We start from the raw sequence: 19,902 nt of genomic DNA, 5'->3' as shown, positions 1-19,902 counted from the left end.
GAATATGCTGTTAAAATGAGCCGTATCAAAAACTCAGAATATTGTCATATTCAGAATAATAGTGTGCATGTAAACGTGCTCCGTGAGGACCATAAACAAAACAAGTTAATGGTAAAAATGTAACTGTACAAGTAGAACTATGGAGAGTCTGATGTACAGAGATGTGAATGAGTTAACGAGAGAGTGACAGCTTCAGTTTGTTTCATCTGGTTCTACGTTCAGACTGCAGGCAAAAGTGACCCAAATCCGATTTTTTTTTTGGGGTCAAGTGACCCCAAGTAGTGTGAACACTCAAATCTTGCCCAGATCTGATTTTTTCAAATCAGATTTAGACCACTTTTATATGTGGTCCTGAATCAGACCCAGGTCTGTGTTTTTCAATGCGGCCGCAGTGTGAACAACTAAGGAGGATTTGACTTTTACGTCAATCTACATCGACATTTGTCCCAATTATGCGCCGGCGGGAGCATGCCCTAGACACAACGCAGTCCCACCACTCCTGGCTTCGTCTCTGCATCCACACAGACCTCTGTAGTGAATTTACATCCATAAGTCTGCAAAAGGCCAAAATAGCCAATGTTGTCTCTCTATCTCTTCATTCTTCTCCTCCTCAGCACCTGCTCATTAATGTCACGGCTGCCATTACACAAACATTTTGAAATAAAAGCCAAAATGCTCACTTCCTCCATAACCTCCCTAACTTTAGTGCAACGGCGCGCTGCGTCTGATGTCATTGTTGTGCATGTGGGTCAGTTCGAAACCGCAAACAGTTCACACTGAAATCTGATATAGGCCACATTATAAAAGGTAATGTGAACAGCCAAACAAAAAATCGGATCTGAGCAAAAAATCTGAATTAAGCATTAAGGCTTGCAGTGTGAACGTAGCCTATATCTCCTCCTTAAAACTACTTACTTATATACGTTTCCAAAACAGAAACATAACAGACTCTTTCTTAACAGTTTTAAGAGTCACTGCATGTTTTGATTAATGAGACAAAAGGCAGAGACATAAGGTAAAATTAGCCTGAGGCAGGAAATACCTACAGATCTGATAGGCCGACTGTAGATCCATATAAGGCGGCAGGTCCCTGACCTCTGTTAATAAATGCCCGGTCGGGAGGTTTTATGCCTCTGTGGGAACCAGAGAGGGAAGCTCATTGGGAGCTGCTGTGTTTGTTTGTGCTGGTTTACAGATTCATACACCTCCGCAGATAGAGGAAGGAGGAGTGTGTGTGTGTGTGTGTGTGTGTGTGCGCGCGCATGTGAATTTATGACTATTACTAAACAGGACTAACTTCATTACTGAAACCTACAGAAGCCCTGAGAGGCAAAATAGGACAGTTAATGGAATCATTTTGGGCTGCAGGAAACCGTACAAACCTTTTTTTCACTATTTTCTTACATTTTATAGATCAAACAAATGAATTAATTGCTAAAATCATCTGCAGATTAATTAATAAGGAAAGTATTCTTTTTTTTTGCAGCCCCGAAACCTCTTTTGATCCGTAACACTGAAATCTTTCCAAGTTGAAAAAAGTCTAAATTAATATAACATACCTGAAAACAGACAACCATTTTAAATGAGATGGAAAAGTATTTATATATTCAGATATATTCAGCTCAGGATTTTTGTTTGACATGAAAACAGAAGCAAGCTTTAGCAACATGGAAAACCTATAAAGAAAATATGACTATTTGTGGGATTTGTGTTAGGGTTGATATTTAAACCAGTGGTGTAGTCTAATGTATTGTAGTGGGTATACTGTACTGTATGTATGTATGTATGTATGTATGTATGTATGTATGTATGTATGTATGTATATATATATATATATATATATATATATATATATATATATATATATATATATATATAGGCCAGAATCTGCCTTTGGGGAAGGGGGGGCATATCATAGTGGGGGGTCTGGGTGTCCTCTCCCAGGGAGTTTTGAGCATCAACGACTTTTTTGTTGAATTTGGATACTTTTATTCCCCAATTTACGGTGGAAATCCCTTTATTTAGCCTATGTGAAGAAAAAGAACACAGATGACAATTCAAAATATATTAAAAATATAATGGAAACTATGTTGTTGCGTGTCATTGGGCATTTTTAAGTGGGTATATGGAAATCCTGGAGCTTTCTTAGTGGGTATACTGCGTATACCTGCGTATCACGTAGACTATACCACTGTTTTAAACAGAGAAAATGAAATCATATTAAACATGGTTAAAATACATATACACACAAAATACATACAAATGAGATAATATGTATTAGACTTTTGTGAAAAAGCGAAGCATCACTTTTCTGCTTTCCAGGTGAACTAACGCATTCTCATGAAAGGGTTCGTATGATATTTTACGAAAAGTTATGCACACTAAAAAGGTATGATATCATACGAAAACTAGGAGACCGCCGGCTGGTCACGTGACATCGGCTACAGAGCAGCAGCTCCTAGATGTTTAACCCGCTACAGAGCTTTGTGACGCGGCAACAGACTAGGGGTGCATGATACATCGACTCAATATCGTTATTGCAATGTCACGTTGCGCAATATTACATCAGAAGGGGGAGCACTGCATCCCGTCCGTTGGCTGTGTGGCTTAAGGCCGTTTTATGCTTCTGCATCGGATCAACAGCGTACCCCCGCAGACCCCTCTGCGTCTACGCCGTAGCCTGACGTGCACCTCTCACAAAATGTAACCACATGTCGCAGCAACGCACGTCACTTGCCCGTGGCTTGGTAGCGTTGCATTCCCCCCCCCCCCGAATCATGACCTGGTTCTCCTTCTCCATAAACATGAAATCAAGGAGAGGGTTAACTCCTCCTGCTCCAGATTTCCCACCGTGGTCAGAAAGAACAGGGGAGACACTTTGTTTCTCTCACTAGGACTCTGGAGTCACTACTCACTCTGAAGATGATCACCATCACTCTCTCACTTCTCCCTCGCTCTATCACCTACTCCCCACACACACACACACACAAATACCGGCTCGACGCACACACCAGCACACAAGTATAAACATCAATCCACTTACGTAGGCTATGGAGAAAGCTCTGCGTGGAGCCTCCACACAACCATAAAACAGCCTTTAGTTGTGTTTGATTTAGAGCCTGCTTGAAACGCTACAATGATCCTGTTTCATTGGCCAGTTACCATGGCACTTGCACGTTAGTGCACATCAGCACGGAGCCACTACGTGACAAACCCTATGGAGCGTACCACGTGACGTGTGTGTATATTTCGACAGAGTGACAGTGTAGGTGAAGAAATAGATAGAGACAACAAAAAGGAACAAATCAGAGAAGCGAAAGAAAACTTGTGTCCTGTTCTCTTTATTTATTTATTTTATACTGTACCACCAGTAAAACATGTCCTGTTCTGTAGACATGGTCCTTATTTATTTATTTATGCATGTTGGACCAGTCCAGTATGACATATGTCAGTTGAAATAAACCTTGTGATGTATTTGTTATGAATCTATTTTGAGGTTTTCCCATAACTTTTGTAATTTAACAAATGTTTGAATATGTCTATATCGCAATATCACAACAGACCTCCATCACAGCTCGTCGTATCAGCAGAACTTAGTAGATGTGTTTAGCAGCAGTTAGTAGATGTGTTCAGCCGCTACAGATCTCTGCAACACCGGCTACGGTGCTCCATCAGGTCAGTGGTAGTTGGTGGTTCAGTTACCCGAGAATAGGTGACTGTGAGCCGGGTACAGAGCGCCGCGATCTGCCGGTCATTTCGGCGGAGATGAAAAAAAAGAATGAGGTTTGTATTAAAACACTCCCAAGGAACACGCATTTCCTGGGTGAAAGGCTTTAGTTTTCCCCGGGAAGCGAACGCCGCTGCCTGGCTTTAAAGTCCTGTGTGTTAACACTCACCCATCCCCCCCCTCCAACCACCTCCCTACGTGATCAGCCACGTTGTCATACAGCAGCAGTCAATGTGGTGTGCACAGCAACAACAACAACAAAAAATGTGGTAATCAGACGAATTACAGTGCTTAACTTTTCGTAGCTTTTCGAACGTATGGTTCATGAGAACGGACGGAAGCCCTGAGAGGCAAATAAGAAAAGAAAAAAAATCTAGTGATCCCTTTTCTAACTCTAGATCTAAATTGTTTTCTCTCCTGTGTTAGGATTATCGGGTTAACCTGATCATCGGGCCAGGGCTGAGCAGTTTGCAGATTATCTGTGTCAGCATTTTATTTGCCTGATAACCGATAAAGTTAATTAATTAAAAAGTGTTCTACGTTGGCTCAGCTACAGCTCTGTGTCTGTCCCTCTGCTCCGGTTTCACTCACCACTGAGTATGACTTAATGTCCTGCACCCCCCCCCCCACAACACTATCTGACTGTTACTGGGTATTATGTTGAAAGTTTCTCATTTATCAAATAATGTCTTAAGGCACTTAAACAAAGCTTTGTGTTGGAGTTTGTAACATTACAGAAATTTTGACTTAAAGATTTTCATTTTCACTGTAAATGCATATGGGTTCCAAATATCACTTATCGGTTCTATTAACTACTGATAATTGGCATCGGTATCAGGCCTTAAAGGTCCATTGTGTAGGAATTTCTCCCATCTAGCGTTGAGATCATACATCACAATCAACTCTCTCACGCCACGCAGTTCAAAGTACGTATTACAGCTACGGTAGCCTTCACGCTCCAAAAAGACAGTCTCTTGCTCTTTTCAATATCCTTTTTCTTTTTCTGGGCGAAGAAGAAGGACGACTCCTGTTCCTGAAATTTGGATTTTGAATAAGTGTGGTCCTCCATGTTTCCTTCTTCAGGAAGCTACGATATCCGTTAGCAGCATTAGCAGCAGCTGTGAGTTTATAATGTGACAGTGAAAACGTGAAAGGTGGAGCAGTATGTCCTGTATGTCCCTTACACACACACACACACACACACACACACACACACACACACACACACAGTAGAGCAGTATGTCCTGTATGTCCCTTACCGGCTAACGTATCTCAAGATGGAGCGTGAATATGGAGCGTCTACCCCAGTTCATGCAAACGCAAATGTAAAATTTAAAGCCAAAAGGAATACTTGGAATTGATGGTGGTGGTAAATATTCATATAAAAGGACAAGTTTGTGAACGGGCAACACAGATGTTGATAATGAACAACTGAACACGTTACACACTGGGACCTTTAAAAATCCAGTATCGGTCGATCCCTAGTAATTAGTTACTTTCCACCTCTGGTTGTTCTTAAGGACCTTTTTCCTGTCTGCAAACGTGCCTCCCTGATGCAGCTTTTTCCGGCGTGTCCTCGGGGCAGAGCCATTTACAGCGGCGAGCTGTAGTCTGGCCCGTGGACGCATCGATCCAGCTCAGATTTCTGGCTCCTGCTGCTGAGGCACTGATGGCGCCCTGAGGCACAGGAACAGCAGCTAATGTCTTCTGCCTTAACAACCTGAGCTGCCCGGCTGGTTTGCAGGGACAGGGGAAAAAGATGACAGTGATAGGCAGAAAAGCATGACGAGCGGAGGGTCTGTATAACTCTGTTCACATGAGAGAAAGAGAGAGCGAGAGACACAAACAGACAGACAGACAGACAGACAGACAGACAGACAGACAGACAGACAGAGATAGATAGAGAGAGAGAATATGTGTGGCTGGCTTCGGTCTGTGCAGCTGAATCAACAAGATGCACAACTCCGCTGAGCTTTCTGCTTACAATGATGACTTGCATATTGTGTTTGTGTGTGTAATAATGTGCAAGATGATAAGCTTTATTATGCTATTAGAGCTGCAAAGATTGATCGATTAGTTGTCAACTATTAAATTAATCGCCAACTATTTTTTAAAGATCATTTTTTGTGAGCCTGTGATTACAGTGCAGGTAATGCAGGGGAAGTGATTAAACATTCGACTCTGAATGCTCATCTCCTGCTGTGTTCTCATTCTGTCGCTCTGCAGTTTGCTTGTTGTGTTTTTATTTATCATTTTTCTCTTATAGCTGAGGCTAGCTCCTGCAGCCTGGACTCAGCGGGGATAAATTGAGGTAACCCTTTAACGTGAGTGCATAATTAGATGTTAGTTTGAACATTGCAAGAAGAAAGGGAAGTTAGAAGACGCTGTCTTCCTTTTCTTTTCTTTTTTTTTTTACAACCGACAGTTTGTATCTGAAGGAATCTTTTCCTTTTAGGATTGAATTACTGGAAACAGGAGATGCGGAGAAGAAGCTGAGACTAAAGGGAGAGATTGATTCCTTTTACAGGCAGTACATTCACACAGGTCAATTAACACAGCTGATTGACCGGTTTGAAGTGTTCTTACCTGGGTCATACTGATCAAAGTGAATAACACATAAAGGAACTGATGGAGAAAATAGTCTGTGTACATATGTTGTTATTAAAAAAGACAGCATAAAAGTCTGTGGCATTGATGCATCATCTGCACATCCATCACCGTTTGGTTTGAGGCAGCCACAAAACAGGACAAACGCAGATTACAACACACAATTCGGACAGCTGAAAAAATCCTTGGTGCCCCCCTGCCCTCCCTCCAGGACTTGTACACTGGTAGGACCAGAAGGCGGACGGAGAACATCACCAAAGACCCCCACACATCCTGCACACACTCTCTTTAACCTCCTCCCCTCTGGCAGGCCCTACAGATCCCTGCGCACAAAAACAACCAGACACAAGAACAGCTTCTCCCCCACTGCCATCACTCTACTGAACTGTGTATTATGTTGATATGTGCCTATATGTATATTGTTGTCTCTATTGTACAGTGTCTATATTACTATTTGTCTATTGAATGTCTACTACTACATGTCTATTTGTTGAATGTATAGAGAGTTAACACCTAACGAAGTCAAATTACTTGTGTATGTAAGTAAATCAGATTCTGATTCTGATCTGTGCAGCATAACATTAGCCGTCTTTATTCACTGTCACTTCTCTTATTCTGCTGATTCTTAACGCCAATGGGACGGGGCAACAGGAAGCTCCTGTACGGGAGCGTACCACTGGCTTATGTAAGGGGGGGGGGGGAAATACACAGGGGAAAAAAACACTTATCGTCATCATCAATCAGCAGCAGCAATTTTCATAATCGACGAATCATTTCAGTCATTCTTCAACTTCAAGCAAAAATGCCAAACCTTTTTTTGGCGGGTTGGCAGGTGTCAATTTAAAGCCCTGGTTGCAGCCCCACAGACATCACAGACGCACAACTAATCAGAGGCATTCACACGGCGAAGATTATGCACCAAGGAAATCCTCCTGAACCCTGCCAGTACACTTTACTTTCAAAAGAAAGTACAGCACATAGAGAGCCGAGGATAATTAAGACCATAACCAAAAATGCTGTCCAGTCGAACAGACTGAAACAGAGAGAGAAGAGCGACACCGAGAGCTGGGATGCTCTACCGATTAACGATCACCAACACAGTGTGCATTGTGTCCGACTGGTTAAGACACAAACCCAGGGTTCTCGCTGCCATATAAGGTTTAGGTGCAGCACCCAGGCCGTTTTGGGCATCACCTAAGCCGAATAAATGTAACAAAAACACTTTTCTTAGATCTAATGATTGTAGTCGGACATCTTCAGCTTTAAGTTTTGTCTTTAAGCTTTTGAGTGTTATGTATTTATTACCTGCTCTAGCTTTTCCAATGTTTTAGACACAGATATGGTGATAATAATGGTCCAAAATGATGCGAAAAAGAGACGCAAAACTACCACAAAGGGATACAAACCCCACAAAGAGACACATAATGTCTGGGCTTTTTACATTTTTGTAAAGAAAGCCCCCGTCAAATACCTGCACCTATGTCTCCCACAAAGCTAGGGAAAAACACTGAAACCAAACAGTAACCGTGACATTTCGGGTCCGTCTGGGCATCTTGGTTGCATTTCTTTTTGCTCATTCTCTCTCACCTCATGTTTCCCGTCAACCTTCAACTGTCAATCAAGGCTAACAATGCCAACGCTAGTTGTTTTTGCAGCAGTGAGTCTCGGGTAATGACCTTTTTCTCACGGCAGACGTTCTGACCTGTCACAGCAGGGAAAGCACAGGTGTGTTTAATAACATTAATGCTGGCTGCAGGTGCGTGCTGGCTCATTCAAATAGCTTTCTGGAACACTTAATGTTATTACTTCCACCTGTGTTTTTCCTGCTGTATCAAGTCAAAACAGCTGCTGTGAAAAAGGCATTTGGACCCTGCCAGACCTGATAAGGTAGAGGCCCTGTCTGCACGTATACAGATGTTTTTTTTGTGTTTTGGCTGCAGATTTGTTTTTGACTCTGTATCCGTGTGGACGTTTACAACGGAGCGTTGCCCATTGTTGCTTTGTGTAATAAGCGTGCGCCAGAAACAAAAATGGCAGACTACCAATATTATAAAATGACGCAAAGCAAGAACTCCAAGTCGCATTTCAGTTTCGCAATAGAACCTTGGGCCATGTACCAAAAATATGTTAAATATATAGGCATCAAATATGTAGAAATAAAGAAATAATTAGCTAGTATTGTTTGCTTGATTTGTCAATACTGCCAAAAGAAAATAAGCTCCAATGTTTCCCGTGTAACAGTACAGGCCTGCCAGGCCAGACGGGGCTTTTTATGCCAAAAATAATGGCAAATAACCAAATTCGATCTGCACACCGCCCTGACACCATGACAGCAGGACACCTCGCTACCTAGTGGCCCGGCAAGCATTTGTTGTTGTTTTTGCGTTGTAGTGAGGAAGAAGGTATTTTGAAATGAAGGTTGAATATTTTTTTTATTTTTTGAAACAGAGAGGAGAAATATCTGCTTAAAGAAATATCCGTATAGCCTGAATATAGGGTCTAGTTTGTGAGATGCAGTGGAAACATCTTACTATCTCATAATTTCTTAGTTCCCCACTCACACACTTTTTAGATGAATGCCAAATTAAAATGTACAATGAAATTAACCAACATTTAGTCTGGCAACTCACCTCGGCCGTCGCTCTGAATGTCGGAGATAATTTGGGAATAGTTGATCGGCAGCTTGTTCTCTTCGAACACTCTGTCGACGAGCGTAATGTTGATGCTCTTCAGCTCGGTGTACAAGCCCTCCACGGCAAAGTAACACGGCCGATCGTCCACCTTGTTGTCGTTGAACATGAGCATCACGTGCTCCCGCCACTTAAAGTGCTCGCAGATCCTCAGGGCGAACTTTCCGAGCTTCTTGTGGGTGGGGCCTGTGTTGGTGATTGACGGGTAGACTCCGCCGTAAAAGGCGACGGCCGGGGCACCCGCCGTAACCATCGGAACGTCCCAATGGGTGGTGAAGAGGCCAACGGGGGACGATGTGTAGGAGCAGCCGGGCCCGATGAAAGCCCACGGGTTGTATGCAAATTTAAGGTCCACAGCCATGAGCGGGGCGATGGACTCGGAGCAGATGCCGTTTTTGTCTTCGCTGTTCTTGAAAACGTAGGTGAGGTGGTGGTCAGGGAGCAGGGTGGGGTCGTCGTTGACGGTTTTGATGGCTCGCTCCAGGGCGGGCCCGATGCGAGGCCAAGCCCACGGGTAAACCGTGTTGCTCTGGGGTAAAATGACGGCCAGCGTGATGTTCTGGAGCGCCCGGCGTTCTGGGTGCCCGCGGGTTTGACGTCTCAAGCCGCGGTGTCGAGATGGTCGCCCAGCGACCGGCTGCAGGTCGAGCAGAACCAGCAGAACCAGCAGGAGACCAGCGCCCTTCCTCCGACACGCCATCCTCCGGCCCAGCAGGTAGTCCACTTTCACCACGGCTCAATAACGTATCGCCGTCAACTGTGGATACACACGAGAGAGACATTGTCAAACTTACGGTTATTTCGACCTTCATTGTAGATTAGATCTGTCGATTATTTTCTCGATTAATGGGTTAGTTTGGTTTATAAAATGTCAGAAAATTAGTTTCCCAAAACCCAAGATGATGTCCTCAAATGGGGAAAGTACAGAGGATAAGGGCTGGTGTGCATCTAACGATTATTTTCATTGTCGATTAATCTGTGGATTATTTTCTGGATGAATGGATGAGTTGTTTGGTCTTTAAAAAGAGATGAGTCTAAAGGAGCCTCGACACCTTTATATACACAAACACACACACACACACACACACACACACACACACACACACACACACACACACAAAAAGACAGACACACACACAAACACACACATACACAGACACACACACATACACACAAAAAGACAGACACACACACAAACACAGACACACACAAAGACACACACACACACACACACACAAAAAGACAGACACACACACACACACACACACACACACACACACACACACACACAGACACACACATACAGACAGACACACACACACACACACACACACACACACACACACACAGACACACACAGACACACACACATACACACACACACAGACACACAGATACACACAAACACACACACATACACAGACACACACACACACACACACAAAGACACACACACACACAAAAAGACAGACACACACACACACACACAAAGACAGACACACACACAAACGTCTTGTTTTGTCCACACCTCAAACATATTCAGTTTACTGTCACAGAGGAGTGAAGAAACTAAATATACATACTCAAACTGATTATTAAAATAGTTGCCGATTAATTTGATTGTTCTAAAATGTTCTATTATCAAAACATGCAACACAAATGAAGTCCTAGCTGCTATTTTAGCCAAGATAAAGCGTACTTCCTCCTGTAACTAAAATCTGATAACATAGTCAGGACACTGAGACTTGCTTTGCTTTGTCAAGTTCCAATTCACCGTAATCATTTCGTCCACGTCAGTCCCGAGAGGCCTTTGTGAGTTCGGGGCCACGCTTAGCTGTGGGAGAAAAACTCCCCGAAGCTGGAAAATGAGGACAATGTTCCTGTCAGCTCTGCCCACCTCAGGTAAAGTATTACGCTGAATATGATGAGTGTTTTCCCTAGCTTTGTAAAAGACTTAGGTGCTTGTATTTGGCGGGGGGGTTTTAGCCGTACTTCCTCAAGAAAATGTACCGTTTTTCAATTTAAAAAAAAAGCAACTTCCCCGTACATTCTCTGTCTCATTGTGGGATTTTGTGTCTCTTTGTAGTCGTGTTGTGTCTCTTTTTGGTCCTTTCTTTTTCCTTTGGGGTTGTTTTGGTTCTCTGCGCTCCTTTTTGTGTCTCTTTGTAGTCGGTTTGTGTCTCTTTGTGGCGTTTCCGCATCATTTTGGACCGTTGTTATCACCATATCTGTGTCTTAAACGGTACGAAAAGCGAGAGCAGATCATACATAAATACCACTCAAAAAGCTTAAAGACAAGACTTAAAGCTAAAGAATTCCAACTACAGTCATTAGATCTGAGAAAAATCTTATAGTTACATTCATTTGGTTTAGGTGCCGCCCAAAACGGCTCGGGTACCTTAACCTTTTAATGTGTTTTCTCAAGTGCAGCCTGCCCTCATGAACATCTCAGAGTGGGGGAAACACATTGTCATCCTGTAATAAAACTTGTCATCACAAACGTTACAATACTGGCTCCAACATTTGAGAACCACCTAAATAACCAGCCAGACTACAGCTCGCCGCTGTAAATGGCTCTGCCCCGAGGACACGCCGGAAAAAGCTGCATCAGGGAATGATGAGGCACGTTTGCAGACAGGAAAAAGGTCCTTAAGAACAACCAGAGGTGGAAAGTAACTAATTACTAGGGATCGACCGATACTGGATTTTTAAAGGTCCAGTGTGTAACGTGTTCAGTTGTTCATTATCAACATCTGTGTTGCCCGTTCACAAACTTGTCCTTTTTCATGAATATTTACCACCACCATCAATTCCAAGTATTCCTTTTGGCTTTAAATTTTACATTTGCGTTTGCATGAACTGGGGTAGATGCTCCATATTCACGCTCCATATTCATGCTCCATCTTGGAATACGTTAGCCGGGAAGGGACATACAGGACATACTGCTCTACTGTGTGTGTGTGTGTGTGTGTGTGTGTGTGTGTGTGTGTGTAAGGGACATACAGGACATACTGCTCCACCTTTCACGTTTTCACTGTCACATGATAAACTCACAGCTGCTGCTAATGCTGCTAACGGATATCGTAGCTTCCTGAAGAAGGAAACATGGAGGACCACACTTATTCAAAATCCAAATTTCAGCAACAGGAGTCTCCTTCTTCTTCGCCCAGAAAAAGAAAAAGGAGATTGAAAAAAACAAGAGACCGTCTTTATGAAGCGTGAAGGCTACCGTAGCTGTAATACGTACTTTGAACTGCGTGGCGTGAGAGAGTTGATTGTGATGTATGATCTCAACGCTAGATGGGAGACATTCCCACACATTGGACCTTTAAAGACACTTTCATAACAGACTTAGCTACATTACCTGAGTGATGACTCAGGTAAGCAGGGAAGCAAGTAACGATTATTCTCATTATGGATTAATCTGCTGTTAATTTTCTTGATTAATCGGTTTATCACTTGTTTTATAAAATGTCAAGAAAATATAAAAAAATATATATACAATATCTGTCTTGTCCAAAACCTAAAAGATATTCAGTTTAACATTATAGAAAACAGAGAAAAGCAAGAAAATCTCCATATTTGAGAGGCTAAAAAACAGCATTTGCTATTTTTGCAGGAAAAATTACTTTAAAGATGAATCGATTATCATACATAATAGTTGGGAGATTATTTTTCTGGCAGTCGACTAATCAACTAATCGATCGTTGCAGCTTCAGTCTGTTTTGAAAATGATGCATCCAAGAAATATGTCATGAATAAAGCTGACATATTCAAACCACGGTCCCTCCCCTTCCAGTGGACCGCCATGGGACATTAACGTTAGAGTGCGTAGTGTCTGGCGCCTCCGTGAGGAATTCTAAGCAATGACAACAAAACTGTTGTTGCAGCCACATGATACAAGCCTCCCGTGATCACATAATTGGTATTTCCTATATCAAACTTTGAATAGATTTGGCTTTAACGAACAATCAGTAGGGATCATTACAACACTCACTATCAACAACCAACAGCAAGAATAAAAGTCAATGGATCATTGTCTCCATTTATCACATTGGAGAGAGGCACTAGACAAGGTTGTTGTCTCAGTCCCGCACTATTTGCTTTTATATTGAACCCCTGGCCCAGGAACGTGATAAAATACGAGGCATTAAAATTGGACACAAAGATCACTTGATTAGTTTATTTGCGGACAATATTTTGGTTCATTTGATGGACCCTGAGACCTCCTTACCTATACTGATAGAAATCCTAGAGGATTTTAGTTATAATGTTGGTTATAAAATACATATTACAAAGACACAACTTCAAAGGAAATAAGATATGATGTAATATGGGATATGGAATCAATAAAGTATTTAGGGTTGAAAGTAATTATATATAATAACAAATGATATGAGGCAAACTATAATACAATTAACCGAAATATTACAAAAGATATTGAAAGATGGTCCACCCACCCATTGGATTTTAGCAGTAAGAGCTGCGTAATTAAGATGAACATTTCTCATTCTTCATTGCTATATCTATTCCAAGCTTTGCCAGTAGAGGTCCCTCAACACCAGTTCTTAACCTGGGACATGCTTTTTTCGTTCCTCAAACATAAAGGAGGAATGACGGTCCCAAATCTCAAAGATTATTTTTATGCAGCTCAGTTCAGTCCCTTATTTCTTTGGCGTGATGACAACTATTTTGCTAGTTGGAAGGAAATTGAGACATACGTTGAAGGCTATCAGATCCAGTCTGTGTTAGGAGAAAAAGAAATCCCCTCATTAGTCAAATGTAAAATAGACTCTGTGGGCCCTATTTTAACAATCTAAGCGGACGGCGTGAAGCTGTGCGTCCCTGTGTGTAACAAGCATAGTGTGTGTGCGCTGTGCATACGCCTAGGTGCATTTTACTAATTTGCTGTTGAAATAACAATGAAATGCTGCACCAGGTTTTTGTTGGTCAATGGTGCCATCACTTCCCGCTGCCTCAAGATAGCAATACGCCCAGAATGCACCTGAACACACCTCCCTGTAAGTCCAGCACGGCCAGAATGCACCTAAACACACCTCCTGTAAGACCAGCACGTCCAGAAAGCACCTGAACACACCTCCCTGTAAGACCAGCACGCCCAGAATGCACCTGAACACACCTCCCTGTAAGACCAGCACGGCCAGAATGCACCTAAACACACCTCCTGTAAGACCAGCACGTCCAGAAAGCACCTGAACACACCTCCCTGTAAGACCAGCACGCCCAGAATGCACCTAAACACACCTCCCTGTAAGACCAGCACGGCCAGAATGCACCTGAACACACCTCCTGTAAGACCAGCACGCCCAGAATGCACCTAAACACACCTCCCTGTAAGACCAGCACGCTCAGAATGCACCTGAACACACCTCCCTGTAAGACCAGCACGCCCAGAATGCACCTGAACACACCTCCCTGTAAGACCAGCACGCCCAGAATGCACCTGAACACACCTCCCTGTAAGACCAGCACGCCCAGAATGCACCTGAACACACCTCCCTGTAAGACCAGCACGCCCAGAATGCACCTGAACACACCTCCCTGTAAGACCAGCACGCCCAGAATGCACCTGAACACACCTCCCTGTAAGACCAGCACGCCCAGAATGCACCTGAACACACCTCCCTGTAAGACCAGCACGGCCATGGGCCACAGATGGCCGCAGGTGCATTTGCTATTTAAACGACGTGGGCGCTGGGCGGGAAATTGACAACGCCCCCCATGGTGCTGCGCCCCTATGCGCCGCATATAGCGCATACCCACTTTTTTTTTTAAGATCAACTTTTTATTGTTTTATATTTTTGAACATACAGAACAGACAAATACAACTGAACAAGGTGCTCCTTGTTTTGTGGAGGTGGGGTAGTGCACTATAGGCCTCTGTGGGGGCTAAGCTTTTGTCCTTAATGGCATTTTTTCCCCCCTTACATTACTTTTACTTTTATTTTTTAAGTAGTTTTGAAACCAGTACTTTTACATTTTTACTTGAGTAAAAAGCTTGAGTTGATACTTTTACAGAAGTCTTTTCAAACCCTAGTATCTATACTTCTAGGTCTTTTGACACCTCTGGCAGTGACGTACAATTAATGGACAACAAGGAATTACAGACTTTCCAAACATTAAAAGGAAAATGTTCCCTTCACAATAGGGATTTATTTAGGTTTATAAAATTTAGAGATTACTAGAACAACGAATTGAAAATGGAGAACTCGCAAGAATTCAATCCAGTTATAAGATATATGATGAACGCATATAGGCCATATAGCAATTGCGTTAAAGTCATTTCTATGTTTTATGAAAGCATTATGGGATGTAGGGGCAACTCAATATTATATTTGAAACCAGGGTGGGAAAAGGAACTAAAAGTGGAAATTCCACCAGATGTATGGTACGATATGTGTGAAACTAGAGCTGCACAATATATCGTTTTTTTATCATCATCATCGCGTTATCAACTGCCGCAATATACGTATCGCGAAAGGCTGCGACATATCGCGATAGACACTCAGAGATTTTTTTGTTAGTTGAAAGAACATAGCAGTAGAAAACTGCTTTATAAAATGTTAGTCATTCTTTTTTTAGTGGTGCCTTTTATGTTCAATTCAATGTTCAATTTGTTCAATAACAGAATGTTAGAAATGATTTCCTTTCGTTTGTTTCAAAATCAACAAGCAATTTCTTGTATTTTAGAAGAATACTGAAAGCAGCAGAAATGCAGAACTGAGTACACTTTAATATCTGTTTATTTATCGCAAGTAATATCGTTATCGTGATATTCAACAACGATATCGCATATTTTCCTCATATTGTGCAGCCCTGTGTGAAACTTCCACAAGTTCACAACAATTGAGGGTGTTTAACCCTTGCCCAAAACTGCCCAAAAATAACATGGATGCATGGATCCATACAACGATCTTCGCAGGTAAAATCAATGATTACTTTCATTGAATTCTGGGTGTTTTATTCAATTTTATAGCATTAGAGCATTTATATTGCTTAACACTGCCTCTGGCGGTCATCCAGGATTCATAGAACCGTAGTTACATTCGTAACTTTCATTTCAATGGTTTCAAACAACTCTGGATTTCCAGGGTACAGAGGGACAGGTACCTGGTGAAGATACTCCAGCGACTTGAAATGTATACACTATATTTACATTTTTGTGGCCATCATCACCTTTCCTCACAGGACCTGTTTCCTTTTTTTGTTTTGTTTGGGTTTTTTGTTTTGTTTTTCTATATATTACTCACAAATTGAGGTGACTGTGTTCAGTTGTTATAATGTACTGAAAATTCAATAAAAACTAAAGTAATAAAAAAAACACAAAAGATGTGCTTGTAGGCCTAACTGCCCACTAAATCTTCATTGATGTGAATGCTAAAGAACTTCATTCAAAACATCAAAACGTTCAGCACGATTAGGACATTCGGAACTTTCAAAATCGGAATATTCAACGTTTTCGGGGGAAATTTTCCCCATTCAAATGAATGGACGGAATTTTCAAATTTGACACAAATTGATACATTTTCAACTGCTATCTAGTCATTCATAAATTCACTGAGAAACACCATTCAAACTTTAAAATGTTCTGGGTAGCGTCAGCCTTTCAATATACAGCATTAAGAAAATACATTCAGTGTTTCTCAAATGGGGGTACGTGTCCCCCTAGGGGTACTATGGAGGACTGCAGGGGGTACGTGTCCCCCTAGGGGTACATTGGAGGACTGCAAGGGGTACGTGTCCCCCTAGGGGTACAATGGAGGACTGCAGGGGGTACGTGTCCCCCTAGGGGTACATTGGAGGACTGCAAGGGGTACGTGTCCCCCTAGGGGTACATTGGAGGACTGCAGGGGGTACGTGTCCCCCTAGGGGTACATTGGAGGACTGCAAGGGGTACGTGTCCCCCTAGGGGTACTTTGGAGGACTGCAGGGGGTACGTGTCCCCCTAGGGGTAGTCTGGAGGACTGCAGGGGGTACGTGTCTTTTTTTCTTCAAAGTTTTTTTTCTGCTTTTTTCAAAGTTTTTGTCACTTTTTTTCAAAGTTTGTCGCTTTTTGGAATTATTTGACACTTTTGTCGCCCTAGTGTTGCCTTCCTTCTTTCTACTGTGTTTTTTTTTTGAAGTTTTTATTGCTTTTTTGAAGTTTGTGTTTCTTTTTTCAAAGTTTTTGTTACTATTTCTGACCTATTCTTGCCTTACTTCCTTCTTTCTACCGTCTTTTTCCAAGCTTTTTCGCATTTTTTAATTATCATCTAAATGTTTTCCAGGTCCAAGGCTGTTGTTTAGTAAATCTATCGCTGACATCGCTGTATTCTTCCTCTTTATACAGACTTTTTATTCTACCAAAAATTATTCACGCTGGCTTAAAACAAAACTGTTCAAAGGGGGAACATTATTGAAAAGAGCTTGAGATCCAGTGCTCTAGTTTATATTGTTATCAACATAGATCTATGTCACACTTCCTGCTTCCAGACCGCGGAGTAGGGAATCAGGACTTCTGGTCAACAGTCCCTTTCTCCATAAGGATTTAGATTATCAGCCATAATGTCTAAACCATCCCATAATGTCTAAACCATCTGAGGTAGACTGACCCCGAGCTACGTGATTTTGAAACGAACGTTTTTGCTCCTGTAGAAGCTAGAAGTCTGTATGAAATCGCCCTTGTTTTAAGAAAAACATGTTTTATCCGCGATCTTATGGAGAAAAACTACACTACCCACAATCCTAAGCAGAACAGCAACATCTCTGATTGGTCCGACTCGCTGTTACCATAGAAACTTGGTCCAGCCATAGACATTATATAAAATGGACCAGCAGATCCCGTTGCTCTGGACGGAGACCAGTGAAGGACATTAGAAGCTCTTTCCCGGTGATGGCTGAGCGTTACTGAGCAGCCTCCAACTGAGCTTGAAGACGTAGATGTGACGTGAGCAACCTGTCTGAAAGTTGGAAGTCTTCTGGTAGCTGTGCCAAGAGAAATCTCAATCATTCCCAATCTAGCAGAGATGAAGAGCGTAGGTATATGTAAGGAGATAACATAGACACAGGCTAATTATTGCTAACTAAAATGCTAGTTAACATTAGTAATTAAACTTAAACAGCTAATGTGAGTCCAAACTGCCTGTGAGCTTCTCCTGTACTATACGGTAATTCCTCTACTATGAGACAGGAAGTCTGGTGGTTATGATACAATCGTTAGCCTATTTTTATAAAAACGTCTGCCACGGAGCCATAACATGAGGTACAAGATAATGGAGCCTTTTATACATTGCCGTGTTTCTTTAGAAATAAATAACGGACAAATAAAGTCTTTAAACGCTTCAGATGTAAAGTTATTCTCTGTCAAAGTGACGTCAAAATGAATGGCAGTCAATGGGATGCTAACGGCGGGTGATGGCTTGTTAGCATCAAAATGGCACCATAGGCTCTACGGGTTGTTGACAGACGCGTACCCCCTTGGGTCCAGCAGTATCTATCGGGCTCTGCCATTGTAAAAAGCTAACTGGAAGAGCAGTATCGCCACTCAGAGACGTTCTTCCAGTCTTGACATAGGCCTATTTTATGCTGTGCTGGCACAAACAAGCCTCCATACTTCTTGTCATCTTTGTAATGAAAATACATGCTGCTCTGAAAGCATCAATTCCCTCTGGACAGGCACGTGCAGCGGTCAAACATCTCAAATGTAAATCAATACAAATATATAATGATATCACTTACAAAAATTAACTTTCTTCTCTGTAGCTCTCAGCGGGTGTCTGGTTTCCTCTTCATCTTGTTGTTTGTTTGTTTTTTTTGTTGATTGTAAATGAGAGAAAGGTGTTAAACTAGCTAACCACCCATGCCCGCGAAAACGTGCCTTCTCTGGAAGCGCGTGAGCAGCGCCCGGTGTTCCGTTACTATGACAGCAACCGTGAAATCCTTTATTTATTTATTTTTATCTCCAAAGAATCCAGATTTTACACGTTTTATAGTCTAAAAATGATTTAAAAAAAATATTAGTCTTTAAATATTTTTCACAACAGTCCTTTAGGAAAGTAAGCTTCAGGAAAAGTCGCGTTTGAAAGTTTTAAAATGCGTCATTGTCGGTGGAAACAAACAAAAACAAAACAAATACCAATATGATACAAAGCCAACGTGTGCATCATCACACAAACTTACGTTAATCGTCTTCAACTGTCAGGTTAAGCGTCTTGTCACCCCTTTGTGTGGTTGAGAAAACGCAGAGTAGGCTGCATTGAAACGGTATTAATCCACAGTATCCACCATGAGTGAGACGTTAACCAAACTGGTCAGTTATTGCAATTCAGATTAAATGAATTCCGGCAGGTAAAGTCCGTGAAACATCACTTAGAAGAGTGTCCTACTTTCTGGTCCTACAGGTGATTCGGCTCCATTGCGTTCGCGTTTTTAAATCCATCCGCAGGTGACTATTAACGTATGATAAACTGTAGGTGTTGTTGTTGGACTGAGAGACCGGACTGACTGACTGAGTGGTCTGTCTCTGGGCGGAGAGCTGGGAGACGGCGAGGGAGGAAGGAGGGGAGGGATGAAGGAGTGGAGGGAGGGAGGAAAGTGAGAGAGCAGAGAGGAAGGGAAGTGCTAAGTGAAAGGTAAAAAGAGAGGAACAATTGACGGGGTGTGTGTGTGTGTGTGTGTGTGTGTGTGTGTGTGTGTGTGTGTGTGTGTGTGTGTGTGTGTGTGTGTGTGTGGACTGAAAATGGTGGTACATGATCTTGGTAAGCAATTACATTGTTGTAAATATTTCGGTGAGTCATAAAGCGTTAAATGCGTGGCCTACAGACAGGCAGACAGACAGGCAGAGAGACAGACAGACAGACAAACAGACTGACATACATA

At 42.3% G+C, this 19,902-nt stretch overlaps 1 protein-coding gene across 2 annotated transcripts in view; it reads right to left on the bottom strand.

The window, feature by feature from the left end:
- Positions 1–19,535, bottom strand: part of LOC144519103 (atrial natriuretic peptide receptor 1-like) — a 111,042-nt gene extending 91,507 nt beyond the window's left edge. Inside the window, exons 1-2 of one of the 2 annotated variants that reach the window (XM_078252001.1) lie at positions 19,204–19,535; positions 8,965–9,781 (exon numbers count right to left, since the gene is read on the bottom strand). In XM_078252001.1, the coding sequence (XP_078108127.1) occupies positions 8,965–9,724 (760 nt within the window). In that variant the 5' untranslated portion in view covers positions 9,725–9,781; positions 19,204–19,535. Of the gene's footprint in view, positions 1–8,964; positions 9,782–11,071; positions 11,584–19,203 lie in introns of those variants that run through there. The other variant, XM_078252002.1, reaches the window with a different exon arrangement.
- Positions 19,536–19,902: the final 367 nt, after the last annotated feature.

The sequence above is a fragment of the Sander vitreus genome, chromosome 6 (genome assembly GCF_031162955.1).
Source record: "Sander vitreus isolate 19-12246 chromosome 6, sanVit1, whole genome shotgun sequence".
In the NCBI taxonomy this organism is placed as follows: domain Eukaryota; kingdom Metazoa; phylum Chordata; class Actinopteri; order Perciformes; family Percidae; genus Sander; species Sander vitreus.
The sequence above is the reverse complement of the archived record's forward strand: the minus strand, read 5'-3'. Positions and strand labels throughout refer to the sequence as shown.